This window comes from Sphaerodactylus townsendi, linkage group LG04 (assembly GCF_021028975.2).
Source record: "Sphaerodactylus townsendi isolate TG3544 linkage group LG04, MPM_Stown_v2.3, whole genome shotgun sequence".
Taxonomy (NCBI): Eukaryota; Metazoa; Chordata; class Lepidosauria; order Squamata; family Sphaerodactylidae; genus Sphaerodactylus; species Sphaerodactylus townsendi.
The window spans coordinates 9306012-9322092 of NC_059428.1; the positions used below are offsets into that span (position 1 = coordinate 9306012).

The 16081-nt window shown below is 51.8% G+C and overlaps 1 protein-coding gene across 1 annotated transcript; it reads right to left on the reverse strand.

The window, feature by feature from the left end:
• Positions 1–7752: 7752 nt before the first annotated feature.
• On the reverse strand, positions 7753–14723 carry NDUFC2 (NADH:ubiquinone oxidoreductase subunit C2). The gene is made up of 3 exons (XM_048492499.1): positions 14508–14723; positions 10253–10396; positions 7753–7971 (listed from the first exon to the last, which is right to left on the reverse strand). Exons 1-3 carry the CDS (start codon positions 14656–14658, stop codon positions 7922–7924), a joined length of 345 nt encoding a protein of 114 aa, XP_048348456.1. The 5' UTR covers positions 14659–14723; the 3' UTR covers positions 7753–7921.
• Positions 14724–16081: the final 1358 nt, after the last annotated feature.

A 16081-nucleotide genomic window follows, 5' to 3' on the forward strand; every position in this document is an offset into this window, starting at 1 on the left:
CAGCTCTATACAGTATTCTGGTTTATAGGTTCCCTAACAGTGTAGGACTAAGCAGTTTTGAATTCGAAGGAGTGTAGTCGTCGTCGCCGCCGCCGCCGCCGCCGCCGCCGCCGTAGTAGTTAGGCTGGATTCAATATTTCAGGGCCAGAAAACCTGCCTGACAGGGTAGAACCAGAATTCCAGAACTGGAGTTGATTTGTCAAATGAGGCTGGGGGCATAACTCAGTGGCACGGCATATAAAAGTCAGCATATAGATATTTTCAGATTCAGTCTCTAGCATCTGCAGGTTTTTTGTTTGTTTGTTTGACGATCTCAGGTGGTAGGTGGTGTAAATGATCTCTCTAAAGACCTTAGAGAGCGGCTGCTAGAATAAGCAATGCTGATTTTGCTAGATCAAGGAACTGATACAGTGTCAGGCAATTTTATGTGTTCATGTATTTACCACCTGGGAGACACGGGACATAGACGGAAAAGGGGAAATGCTATTTACACTGTTCTTCCACTAGGTAGATATGGCTGTGCAGGGGCAATGACTGCTGGTCCTAGTCTCTGGAGCAGCCGAAAACAAGCTTGCTCCCTCACCGACATGACACCCCTTCAGATATCTAATATCAGTGTATTATTAGGTGACCAGATGGTCACCTTGTGAACCCAGGACAAAGGTAGGCTGCACATGACGTGCTGCACACAGCCATTAGGAGCACACTGCCTTCTGGGCGCCTGCCGCCTTCTAATCGAAACGGCAGCCCCAGAAGGCAGTGTTCTGGAGGCTGCATCATGGCGCAGGTGACTGACCTTCTGGGGCACTGCCGCTTCCGCCCTGTCACAGAGGGCGAGGAAACGGCACGCTAAGGCCGTGCTCCCGCGCCACGCTGAAAAGGCTGCCGCACTGCCTTGCACCCCAGAAGGCAGTGCGGCAGCCTCCCAAAAATTGGGACAATGGAAGGAACCCGCGGGACACGGGACAAATTGTGCGAAGGCGGGACTGTCCCGCCAAAAGCGGGACGGCTGGTCAGCCTAGTGTATTACATGGCTGCCAAATGATACAGGCAGCAGCTATAAAACGACCAGATTCATGGGTGAGGCCCCTTTGTCCAGGACCGTGAAAACCAACTGAGGAACTCAAAAAGGATGTATCCAAACTGGGACAACATCCTTCATAAAGTCACACAAATGAGGTCTAATGTAAGCATAGTAGAGTGTTTCATATGTGGTCCCATCTGTTGGCGGCTGACCAGGGAAGGGGTCTTCGGATCGAAGTGCACAGATTGTAGAAAACTGTCTGCGACCGGGAACGAAAAGGGCGCATTCGATGCCGAGGGTTATTAGGGAAGAGATTGGAAATCAAAGGGCTGATGTTGTAACGAGCCTGTCTACATTTGTGGTGCTTCTTTGCTTTGGAAACTGTCTCCGGTGCTCAGCGGCCAAGGAGGAGAAAAGAGCAACCCGAATGATCTGCGGACTGGAACGTGTTCCCTAACATGGGAGGTCAAAAGCATTTGGCGCTTGGGCAGTGGTGGGATCCAAAAATTTTAGCAACAGGTTCCCATGGTGGTGGGATTCAAACTGTAGCGCAGCGCCAATGGGGTGGGGCGGGGCACGACAGGGGCGTGGCCGGGCATTCCGGGGCGGGGCATTCCTGGGCAGAGCTGTGGAAAGGATGCAGCCGCTGCGCCGTCCTTGGGCGGGAAGCGAGTGGACGCAGGCGCAGGCTGCCACGCACGCTGGTGCACCTCCTGCTAGACTGCTTCAAGTTTTGCGCGCTACTGCTGAGAGGAGGGGCGTAACTAAGGCAAAAATCACGTGGCAAAATCACCAATTAGTAACCCCCTCTCGGCACACACAAATAATGAGTAACCTACTCTCGGGAACCTGTGAGAACCTGCTGGATCCCACCTCTGGGCTTGGGGTCAGGGGGATGAGACAATAAAGGGATGGAGGAGTACAGTGGTATGCCCTGTTTGGGAAAAGGTGGCCTGGTGCCCCTCCCTCTGATGGGGTGATGAGCAATAGATTCAGGACACACAACTGGGAGCGCCTCTTCACACAATCCATGGTTCACTTGTGGAACTTACTGCCACAAGATGTAGTGCTGATCACCAGCTTAGGTATCTGCTACACACGCAGCAGAAGGCGGTGGTAGGCATCTGACATTGGCTGAGTCGTTTCTGAGCACCTATGTCCCCCCTTCCGTGTAAAAACATCCTGTGGATTGGGTTCCAGACCAGCCCATGTGCTAGTTTCCCTAATGGACAAGGAATTATCAATATATGGGAACTTTGAAAAATGTGATACCTCCAGAGGTGGGATCCAGCAGGTTCTCACAGGTTCCCGAGAGTAGGTTACTAATTATTTGTGTGTGCCGAGAGGGGGTTACTAATTGGTGATTTTGCCACGTGATTTTTGCCTTAGTTACGCCCCTCCTCTCAGCAGTAGCGCGCAGAACTTGAAGCAGTCTAGCAGGAGGTGCACCCGGCCCGCGTGGCAGCCTGTGCCTGCGTGCATTCGTTTCCTGCCCAAGGACTGGCACAGCGGCTGCGTCCTTGCCACAGCCCCGCCCAGCAATGCCACGCCCCAGAACGCTCGGCCACGCTCCCGTCGTGCCCCGCCCAGCCCCATTGGCGCTACGCCACTGTTTGAATCCCACCACCATGGGAACCTGTTACTAAATTTTTTGGATCCCAGCACTGGATACCTCCCCTGCAGAGAGCACTCTACCAGTCTGATTCGTGGCATGTCTGGATCAGGCCTTAGCTCACGGGCGTCCAAGTCTGGCACTTCAGATGTTCATGGACTACAGTTCCCATCAGCCCTGCTGGCATGGCCAATTGGCCACCCCTGACTTAGTTGGACACCCCTGATTTAGCTCTTCTGAATGGAACTCGGCACATTCATGGAGGAAAGCGGTATCTACAGCAATTAGCTACAGCGACATGGATCCTCCAAGTTCAGGGGCAGTGTACCTCTGAAAACCAGCTCCTGGGTGGCATTAGCAAGGCTTCATGCAGGCCTATGGGCTTCCTGGTGGCATCTGGTTGCCCTCTGTGGAAGCCAGGATGTGGCGTAGCGTGGACCTTAGTCCTGATCCCGCTGACCCTTTTTTAACGTTCTCCTCATGAGCAGTGCCAGAACTACCTTGCACGGCTCAGTCAGTCTCCTCTTTGCGATCAACAGCATGGCAGGGACTTCTGGCAGGCTTGACCTGGTCCAAAACAGACGGGGACACAGGTCAGCAACCGATGCCTTTACCTGAATTTTGCACTGTAAGAAGGACTGCTTTGGCCTCTCTGGAGCTGCGTTTGTTTCAACGGCTGGCCATTCAGCGCAGACGTGCTCTTAGTCAATCTCCGGGACACGAACCCCTTGCCTAGATAAACCGGGTCTCGTCCAGAGTTGTGTGGCCAGACAGCTTGCGTAAGCCGTTTGCAAAGAAACACACGTGGGAGTTGTCTATAAATACATAAAACACCCTTCTCTCTCTTGCTAAATAGAAGATGGTTCAAAAGTCTCCTTGGAGGCTGAATGTTTAAGGGTAATTTACATTCTATTCTTGGGTCAATTTCAGCTTGAAAAGAATTCGGTCTCGCTGCTGCCCCTGAAGAGAGAGCCGAGCCATCTCTTTTCCGGGCTCTGAACCGAACAAGGAACGTTTCGCCGACTGCCTTTCTATATGCTGACGGCTGCCAAAGAAGAAGAAGAGTTTGGATTTATATCCCCCCTTTCTCTCCTGTAGGAGACTCACAATCTCCTTGCCCTTCCCCCCTCACAACAAACACCCTGTGAGGTCGGTGGGGCTGAGAGAGCTCCGAAAAGCTGTGACTAGCCCAAGGTCACCCAGCTGGTGTGCGTGGGAGTGTACAGGCTAATCTGAATTCCCCAGATAAGCCTCCACAGCTCATGCGGCAGAGCTGGGAATCAAACCCAGTTCCTCCAGATGAGATACACGAGCTCTTAACCTCCTACGCCACTGCCACAGGCGAAAGAATAGGAGTCGTAGCCCAGTGGTTGAACATTCGCTTGGCGTGCAGAAGGTCTCGGGTTCAACCCTTGCGTCTTCAGCTAAAAGGACCGAGCAGAAGGTGACGTGAAAGCGCTCTGCCTGAAATCCTGGAGAGCGGCTTCCGGCCTGAGCAGACAATACTGACCTTGATGGACCGAGGGACGGATTCAGTATAGTAGTGCTTGGGGCTAAACTGCTCCCCGGCGGCATGACTGGCTCCCCGTGCCCCCCCCCCCCCGCTCCACTGACTACGCCAGTGGTGTAGTGGCTAAGAGCAGGTGCACTCTTATCTGGAGGAACTGGGTTTGATTCCCAGCTCTGCCGCCTGAGTTGTGGAGGCTGATCTGGGGAATTCAGATTAGCCTGTGCACTCCCACACACGCCAGCTGGGTGACCTTGGGCTAGTCACAACTTCTCGGAGCTCTCTCAGCCCCACCCACCTCACAGGGTGTTTGTTGTGAGGGGGGAAGGGCAAGGAGATTGTCAGCCCCTTTGAGTCTCCTGCAGGAGAGAAAGGGGGGATATAAATCCAAACTCTTCTTCTTCTTCTTCTTATGGGAGCCAGCAAGGAGGGCGGGGGAGGGCAAGGCTTGGATTGGCGCCGTAGCAGCAGGCTGGCTCCTAGGCTGCATGTCACCAAACCCCACTCCCCAGGCCTCCCTGCATGGCAGCTCCTGCCGTCCCCAGGAAGTGGGGAGGGTGAAATCCAGCCTGCAGGGAGGCCAGGGAAGTGGGGCTTGGCAGCGTATGGCTCGGCGCCCACCCACGTGACAAAACGACATGCACCCGGGGACGTGGGATCCCCCATGTTCCCATTAGCAGTACACCACTACAGTGTAGGAACCTTCATAGATTCAGGAACAAAGGTTATATCTGCAAACTACCAGACCTACCGTGTTTCTCCGAATATAAGACAGTGTCTTATATTAATTTTTGCTCCCAAAGATGCGCTATGTCTTACTTTCAGGGGATGTCATATTTTTCTGTGTTCTGTTCATCGGGCATACTTCCAAACAAAAACTTTGCTATGTCTTACTTTCGGGGGATGCCTTATATTTCGCACTTCAGCAAAACCTCTACTATGTCTTATTTTTTTTTGGATGTCTTATATTCGGGGAAACAGGGTATTAAGAACAGAGCTGGATCTTGCTGGCAAGAGAGGGGGAATTCTGTCATGGCCTTTCCCCCTTTGCAACCAACAGCCGGTATCGGAAGACCTTCACAAATTCTTTGAACAGTGTAGTATAGTGGCTAGACTACAGGACTAGGAAGGAGGATCAGGGTTCAAACACTACCACCTCCATGAAACTGAGGCCCCTACCGCACACACAAAAGAATGTGTTTTCAAACCACTTTCACAATTGTTTGCAAGTGGATTTTGCCATTCTGCACAGCTTCAAAGAGCACTGAAAGCAGTTTGAAAGTGCATTATTCTGCATGTGCGGAATGAGCCTCAGTCTGATCACCCTCTCAGGGCCGTTGTGGGGAAGCAGGTGAGGAAGCAGGTGTAATAGCCACGGAGGCAGGAAATAATAGGGTGTGATATCTAGTGTTCTGCTGTGCCGGGAAGACATCTTCCCCCAGGAACAAACAATGTTTAGAATGGGTATTTAAGCCTATCTTCTTGCCAGTCACTGCTCATGTACCTTAGGGATGCTGTTGCTGAACACATGCTTTGAGTTGATTTCGGAAGGCTTTGCAGCAGCCCAACACCAGGGGCGTATCACCCAGGGGGACATATAGGGCAAAATGTCCCCAGGCTGCAGCCCCCCAACCCCTCCTCCCCCACTGGGTTCACACACAGACCTGGTACAACTCCCCGCCCCCCATGGTGGGGGAGGGCAGCCGCAGAAAACTCAGATTTTGCACCCGTCTACATTTTCTCTAGACACACCTCTGCCCAACACACAACTAAGACAAAATGGGTCTGGGATCAGACTAGGATCTGGGTACTCTGCCGTGGATTCTCACCAGGTGAGTTGCTCTCAGCCTAACCTACCTTGCAGGGTTGTTGTGATGATATAATGGAAGCCCAGGAGACAGAGGCAATTAATGGCAAACCATCTCTTTTTATCTCTGGGCTCACCATAAATTGGCTGTGACTTGATGGCGCTTCCACCACATCGGCATTCTATAGAAAGCACAGGTAGGGTGGAAGGGAGGAAGGCGAACACTCCTCTAAAGTGATTGTTGTGGGTTTTAAGAACATAAGAACATAAGAACTTGCCTGCTGGATCAGACCAGAGTCCATCTAGTCCAGCACTCTGCTACTCACAGTGGCCCACCAGGTGCCTTTGGGAGCTCACGTGCAGGATGTGAAAGCAATGGCCCGCTGCTGCTGCTGCTGCTCCTGAGTACCTTTTCCGGGCTGTGTGGCCGTGGTCTGGTAGATCTTGTTCCTAATGTTTCACCTGCATCTGTGGCTGGCATCTTCAGAGGTGTATCACAGAGAGAAGTGTGTCACCAGACCACAGCCACGCAGAACAGAAAACCAACAACCAGTTGAATCCGCCGGGAAAGCCTTCGACTCCTTAGCCTTCGGCTAAAAGTGGAAGCTGCAACCGATTAATTAAATCCAGCTTTTAAAATGCCTCTGGAAGCAGCTAGAAACACCTCCCCAGCAGGCTGAGTGAGGAAACGCAAAAGGTTTTTCACCAAGCCACAGGCTTTGAGTTATTCTGCCCCATTCCCAAGGCAAACAAGCGACCGCAAACAAAAGAGGAGCAGAGAAAACATCTGTCAAGAAGGGAGGGGTGTTTGGATAACTCAGCTGATCACTCAAGCCGAGGTTGGCGCTGCCAGGTCAATCTTCCGGCAGCTTAAAAATATATATATATATACAAAGGCCAAGCCGAGCCAGGAAGGGAGATGCACGCAGAAGCAGCTACTGGAAAACAGATTCTCTTCCTGAAGGGGAACTTGGCATAGATGTCTATCTGATCATGCATTGTGCTGTGGTGTGTGTTCTGGGGTGGGTCATACAGGACCTTGCGCTGCACAAGATGTGCTGACCCCGTACAGGTATCCTGTTAAAACAGAAACCTTCCCTTGACCTGCTGTTTAAGAACCCTTTAACCACAGTGGCGGAGAACTGAACAGGACGTCAACAAATACGTTCCGCTGGTGGTTTTCCACCTGAAAAAGAAGCCTTCAGCCTCCCAGTTGGGACTTTCGGGGGGATCGCGAACACTCGCAGAACTGCCATTTGGGGAGGGGGAGCCTCTATATTTGTTTTAAACATGCATTAGCTGACTTTCTGCCTGAAAGGAACTCAAGATGGCTCACAATGTAAATAATGGAATACATGAAAACAGAGGTCCGTCCGCTCACCGGAGGGAAACCCGTTGGAGGTCCCTGCCCCACAGGATATCCGGCTGGCTTCTACGAGGCCCGGGGCTTTTACCCCCCTGGCCCCTACCTGGTGGAATAAGCTCCCGAGGGAGATCAGGGCCCTGAAGGAATTAAACGGTTTCTGCAGGGCCTGTAAGACGGAGCTTTTCTGCCAGGCATTTCCATCTAGCCAGCCGGCCTGACCTGTTATCATCTTTGGCCTCCCTTGGGTGCAGAAGGGGGAAGGGTTTTCGCCATCTGTGGTTTGGTCTATTGGTTTCATGGCTGTTTTATTGTTTGCCGCCCTGAGCCCTGTTGGGGAGGGCGGGATATAAATGGAACAAATCAATCAATCATGGAGCTTGGCTCACTTATCAGAGACATCTGGGGTCGCCACAAGTCAGACTTGACTGAACAGCACTTTACACACACACATTTATTTGTCACTGTATTGACCCAGTGATGGCCTTCATGTTTCAGTCTGGTACTCTGCCCCTATAAAGACATACATTCTATACAAATCCACAGTTTAGGGTCCGACTCAGAAAGAGGTCACGCTGAACAAGTTACAGGAGCCCTCTGCCAAGTCTTCAGCGAATGGGGTGGAAGTTCTCCAGAACTTCGGCCATCTTTTTCTTTTCTACGGAAAGAAGAAGAAGAACATTGTTGAAGATACAATGTTGAAGATACAATACATGCTGGCAGGGGATGATGGGAACTGTAGTCCATAACAACTGGAGGGCCGCGAGTTGGACACCTATGGCTCAGTGGAAAAAGCCTCTGCTTTGCACGCAGAAAGTCTCGGGTTCTATCCCCACCATCTCCAGTTACTATCCCCACCAGTTACACATGCATAATGTTTTCTTCATATATCTGCAATCAACATATATCATGTATAATCAACAACTCTATTAACTGAGAGAATAAATGGTGTTGACCTTTACGAACTGTTAATTAACAACAGCACTTTTATATTAGCTTACTGATTTATTATCTCTGAATAATTACACTTTTGACTGAGCAGCGGTGTAGCTACCATGAGGGGGGCGCCGCACCCCGGGCACGCGTCATTGGGATTATGCCGGGGGGGGGGGCACAAAATGGCCCCACACCCCTCTCCCTTCCCCCCTCGGTAGGCCCAGCAGAAGCCAGTCCCAAGCCAGCCTCGCCAGGCCAGGCCCAGTGGAGGCTGCTGCTGGGCGCCCCTACCCGGTCCGGCCCCACCATCCAGGCCCCGCAGCCCAGAGCAGCTTGGCACTCCCCCCCCCCCCCCCGCATTTACCTTAGTTCAGTCGGCGGCCCAGCCAGGCTGCTTTTTCAGCCGGCTGAACTATGGTAAATGGGGGGTGGGGCAGGGGGAACCCCACGGGGGGCTGCAGGGGGCCATGGGGGGCAGAGCGTGGGTGCCATTTTGCCCTGGGCGTTATCCCCCCCATGCCACTGGGACTGAGTCCTGTAGGACTACAGAGACTAACACAATATATTCACATTCTTTTTGCCACACAGTGCCAGCTTTTTCGACGGGTGCGTTTATTTGCAGGAAACGCTGCGATGTACATTTTCCCTTCAGATGTAAAATTAATGAGAGTTGCCATTTGGGGGCTAGCAGCAGTGGCGTAGGAGGTTAAGAGCTCGTGTATCTAATCTGGAGGAACCGGGTTTGATTCCCAGCTCTGCCGCCTGAGCTGTGGAGGCTTATCTGGGGAATTCAGATTAGCCTGTGCACTCCCACTCACGCCAGCTGGGTGACCTTGGGCTAGTCAGAGTTTCTCGGAGCTCTCTCAGCCCCACCTACCTCACAAGGTGTTGTGAGGGGGGAAGGGCAAGGAGATTGTCAGCCCCTTTGAGTCTCCTACAGGAGAGAAAGGGGGGATATAAATCCAAACTCTTCTTCTTTGTCCAAGGAGGGACTGGATAAGAATGCCAACGCCCTTTCACACCACCCTGAATCTCCCTCGGGAACCTACACGCTGTCAGTCTATCCTACCCCACAGGGTTGTCGTGAGGATAAAATGGAGAAGAGGAGAATGGTGTTAAGCTGCTCTGGGACCCCGCTGAGAAGAAAAGTGTGCCATAAATGAAGTACACAAATAAACAAAATCATGCTGTTTGAGAATCACTGGTATCTCTCGACAAGATAGGTACAGGAAGGAATTTTCTCCAAAAAAAGAAAAGAAATAGATTTCCTGCTCCCTCTTGTGGCATTGTTATGCTTGCAAATAACTACTCAGCTTGGTGAAGGGCTACGAGTCTCTCTGATCCCACAGGATATACATCAAACGCCATTTTCACAACTGGCATAACTTGCCCAAATTATCCCACACGCTGCAGAAGAATCCACAAGAGGTTTGTACACAGAAGCCATTCATATTTTTATAATGCGCCATTAGCTATCACCCAGGTGACCAGAGGCGTAGCTGGGCCAAACTGCGCTCGGTGCACATTGTAATTTTCCGCTCCCCCATAGCCCCCCCGGTAGCGCCCCCCCCCCCCCCGCAGTGAACCCCCTTCCCTCCTTCCCACACTTACCTTAGTTCCTTTCCTTTTTCAGAACTTTTTCAGGCTGCAAAAGCCCTGTTCTCAGTAAAAATGGCCTGAAGGGAACTACACTTCCCAGGATACCTTGTGAGACCCAAGGTCTCCTGGGAATTGTAGTTCCTCAGGCCGTTTTTACTGCAAACAGGCCTTTTGCAGCCTGAAAAAGTTCAAGAAAAAGGAAAGGAACTAAGGTAAGTGTGGGAAGGGGGGTGGGGGCGCCACGGGGGGAGGGAGAAAGGGGGAGGGGCCTGGGGGCAATTTTCCGCACCCCCTCAGGTGTGCGCCCGGTGCACCCCCTGTCCCCTTGTAGCTCCACGACTGCAGATGACCAAATTGCCTTGCATCCTCGCCCCCCTGTCTGAAGCAGCTGAACACAAACCTACCTTTGTCCTTGAAATCCTCAGGATGGCGCTCGATGTATTCGAACATGTCTCGGTCCCTTTTAGCAAAGACGTAAGACGCTCGCCTCATCAGGTAATGGCCGACGTAAAACCCCACAGAAGTATAAAACAGCTGTCGATGGACACCTGGAACGTGACAAGGGGGAAAAGACGGGAGAATGGAATTGGAAAGGATAAACAGAGTCGATATGAAGAAACCGACACGGCACTGAAAACTGATTTTCTGCATTTCGAAAACAAGGGCAGAGGGAAATGAAGTCGAGGTTGGCAGAATTTGGTGAAGCAATAGGACTAATCAAAGGAAACACTTCTTCACGCAACGTGCGATTGGTGTTTGGAATATGCTGCCACAGGAGGGGGTGATGGCCGCTAACCTGGATAGCTTTAAAAAGGGCTTGGACAGATTTATGGAGGAGAAGTCGATCTATGGCTACCAATCTTGATCCTCCTTGATCTCAGATTGCAAATGCCTTAGCAGACCAGGTGCTCAGGAGCAGCAGCAGCAGAAGGCCATTGCTTTCACATCCTGCACGTGAGCTCCCGAAGGCACCTGGTGGGCCACTGCGAGTAGCAGAGTGCTGGACTAGATGGACTCTGGTCTGATCCAGCAGGCTAGTTCTTATGTTCTTAAGCAATAGCTACGCTGTAGGGTGCTGAATCCAAGAACTTGCTCAAACATGGCAGTGCTAAAATAAAATAAAAATGTCTTTGCCAAAATGGACAGGCTTTGGTTTCTTCAGAGTATTATACCGTAGTTAGAGTGTCCGTTAGAATGTCAGAGATCTAAGTTCAAGCCCCTGTTTGCTCACTGGGTGACCATAAGAAGAGAAGAAGAAGGGTTTGGATTTATATCCCCCTTTCTCTCCTGCAAGGAGACTCAAAAAGGCTTACAATCTCATTTCCCTTTCCCCACCCCCAACAAACACCCTGTGAGGTGGGTGGGGCTGAGAGAGCTCCGAAGAACTGTGACTAGCCCAAGGTCACCCAGCTGGAATGTGTTGGAGTGCACAAGCTAATCTGGTTCTCCAGATAAGCCTCCACAGCTCAAGTGGAAAAGCTGGGAATCAAACCAGATAAGCCAGATTAGAGTGCACGTGCTCTTAACCACTACACCAGGATAAACTGGTCGCTAAGTCTCGGATTACCCTACCTTACAAAGTGATTCAGTTTGTCATAACCCAGGGCTCAGACTCCATCAGTAGCTGTCCTGTCTTTGTGGAGCAGCCTGCCAGACAATCTCCTACCTTTCTGGCCTTCAGAAAAACCTTCAATGAATGTCTTTTAAGGAGAGTGTTTGAAGTCTCCTAACGTCTAACGTTGCCCATCAAATGAGCTAAGGGTGGGATAAGAAGGGCTCCGGCAACAGCCCTCATTGGCTGACTTCCACTCTGCCACAGTTGAAATCTATGGAAATCAAGTCCACAATGGAACAAACCCGGGGATGTGCTAAAACAAATGACAGGCTTGAAGGCCCATTGGACATATTGGGAGCCGGGAATGCCAAATGGCTGGCATAGACTCCGCAGAATTATGGCCCCTTCCGCAACATGCAGAATAACGCACTTTCAATCCACCTTCACAATTGTTTGCAAGCGGATTCTGCTATTTTGCACAGCTGCGAAGTGCATTGAAAGTGGATTGAAAGTGCATTATTCTGCATGTGTGGAAGGGACCTACGTTAGGGTTGCAACAAAAACACAAAACGGATTTCAAGCACCTGCCCTTGACCTGAAAAGACACCACCCTCCCCCCCAGAACGGAATGACAATGCCTGGGGTGAGATAAAGGGCTCAGGGATTGAGAGACCCCAGAATGAGAGACCCCAGAGTGGAATGACGGCCTCAGTGACTGGAATCAACGCTCTGGGGACTGTCGTTCCAGAGTCAGAGCAGCTTATGTGGTCCCAAGCATTATCATTCCACTTTGGGGCTGTCGTTCTAAACCTAGGGCTGGTTTCTCTCTATCCTTTTCACATTTTCGCTACAACTTTTGTGGGTCGTAATGCATTTCAATGGAGCCCCGGCAAGTCAGCTGGCCTTCCTGGCTCCCATTATATCCAATAGGCATTCAAGCATAGTGATCCAAAGGGCATTCTTGTCATTCGTTTTAGTACATCCTCCCCAATATGACTTCCCCAACCAATAACCATAAGCCTGCTCTTTTAAAATCTAACTAGGTCTATCTGCCCCCACCCCCCCACCCCCATATTTGCGGGCAGCAAGTTCTGAAAGGCAGTTTCTCTCCACCTCTCATCCAAGACTTAATAACTCCTACCCTGAGGTATTGTGGGGTTTCCAGGCTGTATGGCCATGTTCCAGTAGCATTTTCTCCTGACGTTTCGCCTGCATCTGTGGCTGCCATCCTCTGAAGATGCCAGCCACAAATGCAGGCGAAACGTCAGGAGAAAATACTACTGGAACATGGCCATACAGCCCGGAAACCCCACAACACTCCAGTGATTCCGGCCGTGAAAGCCTTCGACAACTCCTCCAAACTTTGTGGCTGTGAGTCTCGCATGTCAACTACGCCATCAGCCAAACAGTTTCTTCCCACACCCCCAATTTGGGACCCAGCGATCCCACACCTCAGTGAATTCTACAAGATGATTATCTCAGGGTGCAGCCTCTTCTTCCCCACCCCAATCTGGGGTTTAAGTTTCCTGCACCTTGTGGCAGTGAGTTCTGCGAGAAACTATTCCCTTAGACTCGGCCTCTACTCCCCACCCCCAGTTTGGGGTAAAGGATTCCCATACCTTATGTAGGGTTACCACTTCTGGGTTGGGAAATACCTAGAGATTTGAAGGGGGTGGAGTCTGGGAAGGCCAGCAGGGTACCATGCCACAGAGTTCACCCTACAAAACAGTCACCTTGTTCAGGAGAACTGATCGTGGTCCCCTGGAGATCAACTGTGATAGCGGGGGATCTCTAGGCATCTGGAAATTGACAACCCTAATCTTATGGCAATAAGACAGTAACCCCCTTGGGCCTTTTCTTCCCACCCCCAGTCTGGGGCTGAGGCATCTGACACTTTGTAGCGGTGAGTTCCACAAGACAAGTACCCCCATTAACCCCCTTTTCTTCCCACCTCCAATCTGGGGTCCCGTTCTTTGCAGCAATGCCATAAGACAATAACGTTCATAGGCACAGTCTTTTCTCCCCACCCTCAGGCTGATACATCTGACACTTGGTGGCAATGAGTTTCACAAGACAACTACCCCCATTAGCACCCTTTTCTTTCCCCTACACTCTGGGGTCCCATTCTTTGCAGCAATGCCATAAGACAATAACGTTCATAGGCACAGTCTTTTCTCCCCACCCTCAGGCTGATGCATCTGGACACCTGGTGGCAATGAGTTTCACAAGACAACTACCCCCATTAGCACCCTTTTCTTTCCCCTACACTCTGGGGTCCCATTCTTTGCAGCAACACCATAATACAATAACGTTCATAGGCACAGTCTTTTCTCCCCACCCTCAGGCTGAGGCATCTGACACTTTGTAGCGGTGAGTTCCACAAGACAAGTACCCCACAAGACAAGTACCCTTTTCTTCCCACCTCCAATCTGGGATCCCATTCTTTGCAGCAATGCCATAAGACAATAACGTTCGTAGGCACAGACTTTTCTCCCCACCCTCAGGCTGAGGCATCTGACACTTTGTAGCGGTGAGTTCCACAAGACAAGTACCCCCATTGGCCCCCTTTTCTTCCCACCTCCAATCTGGGGTCCCATTCTTTGCAGCAATGCCATAAGACAATAACGTTCGTAGGCACAGACTTTTCTCCCCACCCTCAGGCTGAGGCATCTGACACTTTGTAGCGGTGAGTTCCACAAGACAAGTACCCCCATTGGCCCCCTTTTCTTCCCACCTCCAATCTGGGGTCCCATTCTTTGCAGCAATGCCATAAGACAATAACGTTCGTAGGCACAGACTTTTCTCCCCACCCTCAGGCTGAGGCATCTGACACTTTGTAGCGGTGAGTTCCACAAGACAAGTACCCCCATTGGCCCCCTTTTCTTCCCACCTCCAATCTGGGGTCCCATTCTTTGCAGCAATGCCATAAGACAATAACGTTCGTAGGCACAGACTTTTCTCCCCACTCCCAGGCTGATGCATCTGGACACCGGGTGGCGATGAGTTCCACGAGACAACCCCCTTGTTCTCCTCCCCGCCCACGGGCCCTGCCGCCAAGGGGGAGGGGGGGTCAGAGAGCCGCAGGCTAGACGTCGGGCACCCACCCGCTGCCAGGATGGGCCTGTGGTTGATGGCGTTGGAGATCAAGGCGGTGGACCAGCCCACGAAGGCCGTATAGACCGACCCCTTGTTGAGTAGCGGCGGAGGCGGCAGCGACCGCGCTTCGTCCGGCAGCCGCAGGTAAAACTCGTACATGGCGCCCTCGGTGGCCACAAGCGACGGCCGCCCGGAACAAACACGGCGACGCACAAGCCGGAGCTCAAGGGCAAGGCGCGGTCCGGCTCTCAACTCCGTCCCCGCCCCCCGGCACGAAGGTTCCGGGGCTCTTCAGTTCCCACCCCCTTTTCTCATCACCCCAGTTTCGGCCCAGTGTTTTAACAGTGGAAACGGTTCTGGGGCGGGTATTCAGCAGGGAGGGGGGCAGCAGGCAGGAACCGAATCGGTGAAGCCTATGGTGGAGGGAGGAGGCGCATAGAGGCACAGGTAAAGTTTCCCCTTTCCGTCGTGTCCGACCCTGGGGTACCACTGCAAGCAGTGATTTCATAGGCAAGCCGTTTTTGTGGGGTAGTCTGCCATTGCTTTCCCCGGCTATTCTTTACCCCCTAGCTATGTGCTAGGTACTCATTTACCGACCAAGGAATGAATGGATGGCTGAATTGACCATGAGCCAGCTGCCAGGATATCTGACCCACAGGGGGCTCGAACTCCTGACCGTGTGAGTGGCAGTGCAAGCACTTAACCACTACGCCACGCGGCTCCTAGATGCACAGGCAGACACCAATTTAACAATGGCCCATTCCACGCAGGGCAAAAGTCATGGGTGTAGGACGCTGTGTAACCCATGGGGAGGGGGGCTTTGCACCGGTCCCATCCCTCAAAGGAGCCTGCCCCGTTTTATTTCCCACAACCCAGTTTTTTTGGAAATTGTTAGTAGTGATCCATTTGAAAAATTGGGTTGCAGCAGCTGTGGCAGCGAGTATGACCGATCTGCAGCAACAAGTTGCAGGGAGGTCCTTTTTTCTTTTTCTTTTGTACGCTGCAGTCAATCGTATTTTGGGACGATCAGCGTGGCTGCAGGGGTTTATTTCCATATGCCTGCACAGCTATGCATGTGTTGCAGGAATTTTTTTAAAAACAGAGAAGTGGGCGTAGGAGGTTAAGAGCTCGTGTATCTAATCTGGAGGAACCGGGTTTGATTCCCAGCTCTGCCGCCTGAGCTGTGGAGGGTTATCTGGGGAATTCAGATAGGCCTGTGCCCTCCCACACACGCCAGCTGGGTGACCTTGGGCTAGTCACAGCTTCTCGGAGCTCTCTCAGCCCCGCCCACCTCACAGGGTGTTTGTTGTGAGGGGAGAAGGGCAAGGAGATTGTCAGCCCCTTTGAGTCTCCTTCAGGAGAGAAAGGGGGGGATATAAATAAATAAAAAAAGCAACCCAGATTGTTTCCATGGAATCCGAAGGCTGCCTGAATGGGGAAGGGCACACATGCGAAGGGGGGAAAGGAAAACAGGTTCCTTTGTAACCCCCACTTTCTCCCCACCTCCAATCTGCGGTCCCATTCTTTGTAACACATATGCTGTGCGGAATCCACCTATTTGTAAGAACATACAGGCAGGTAC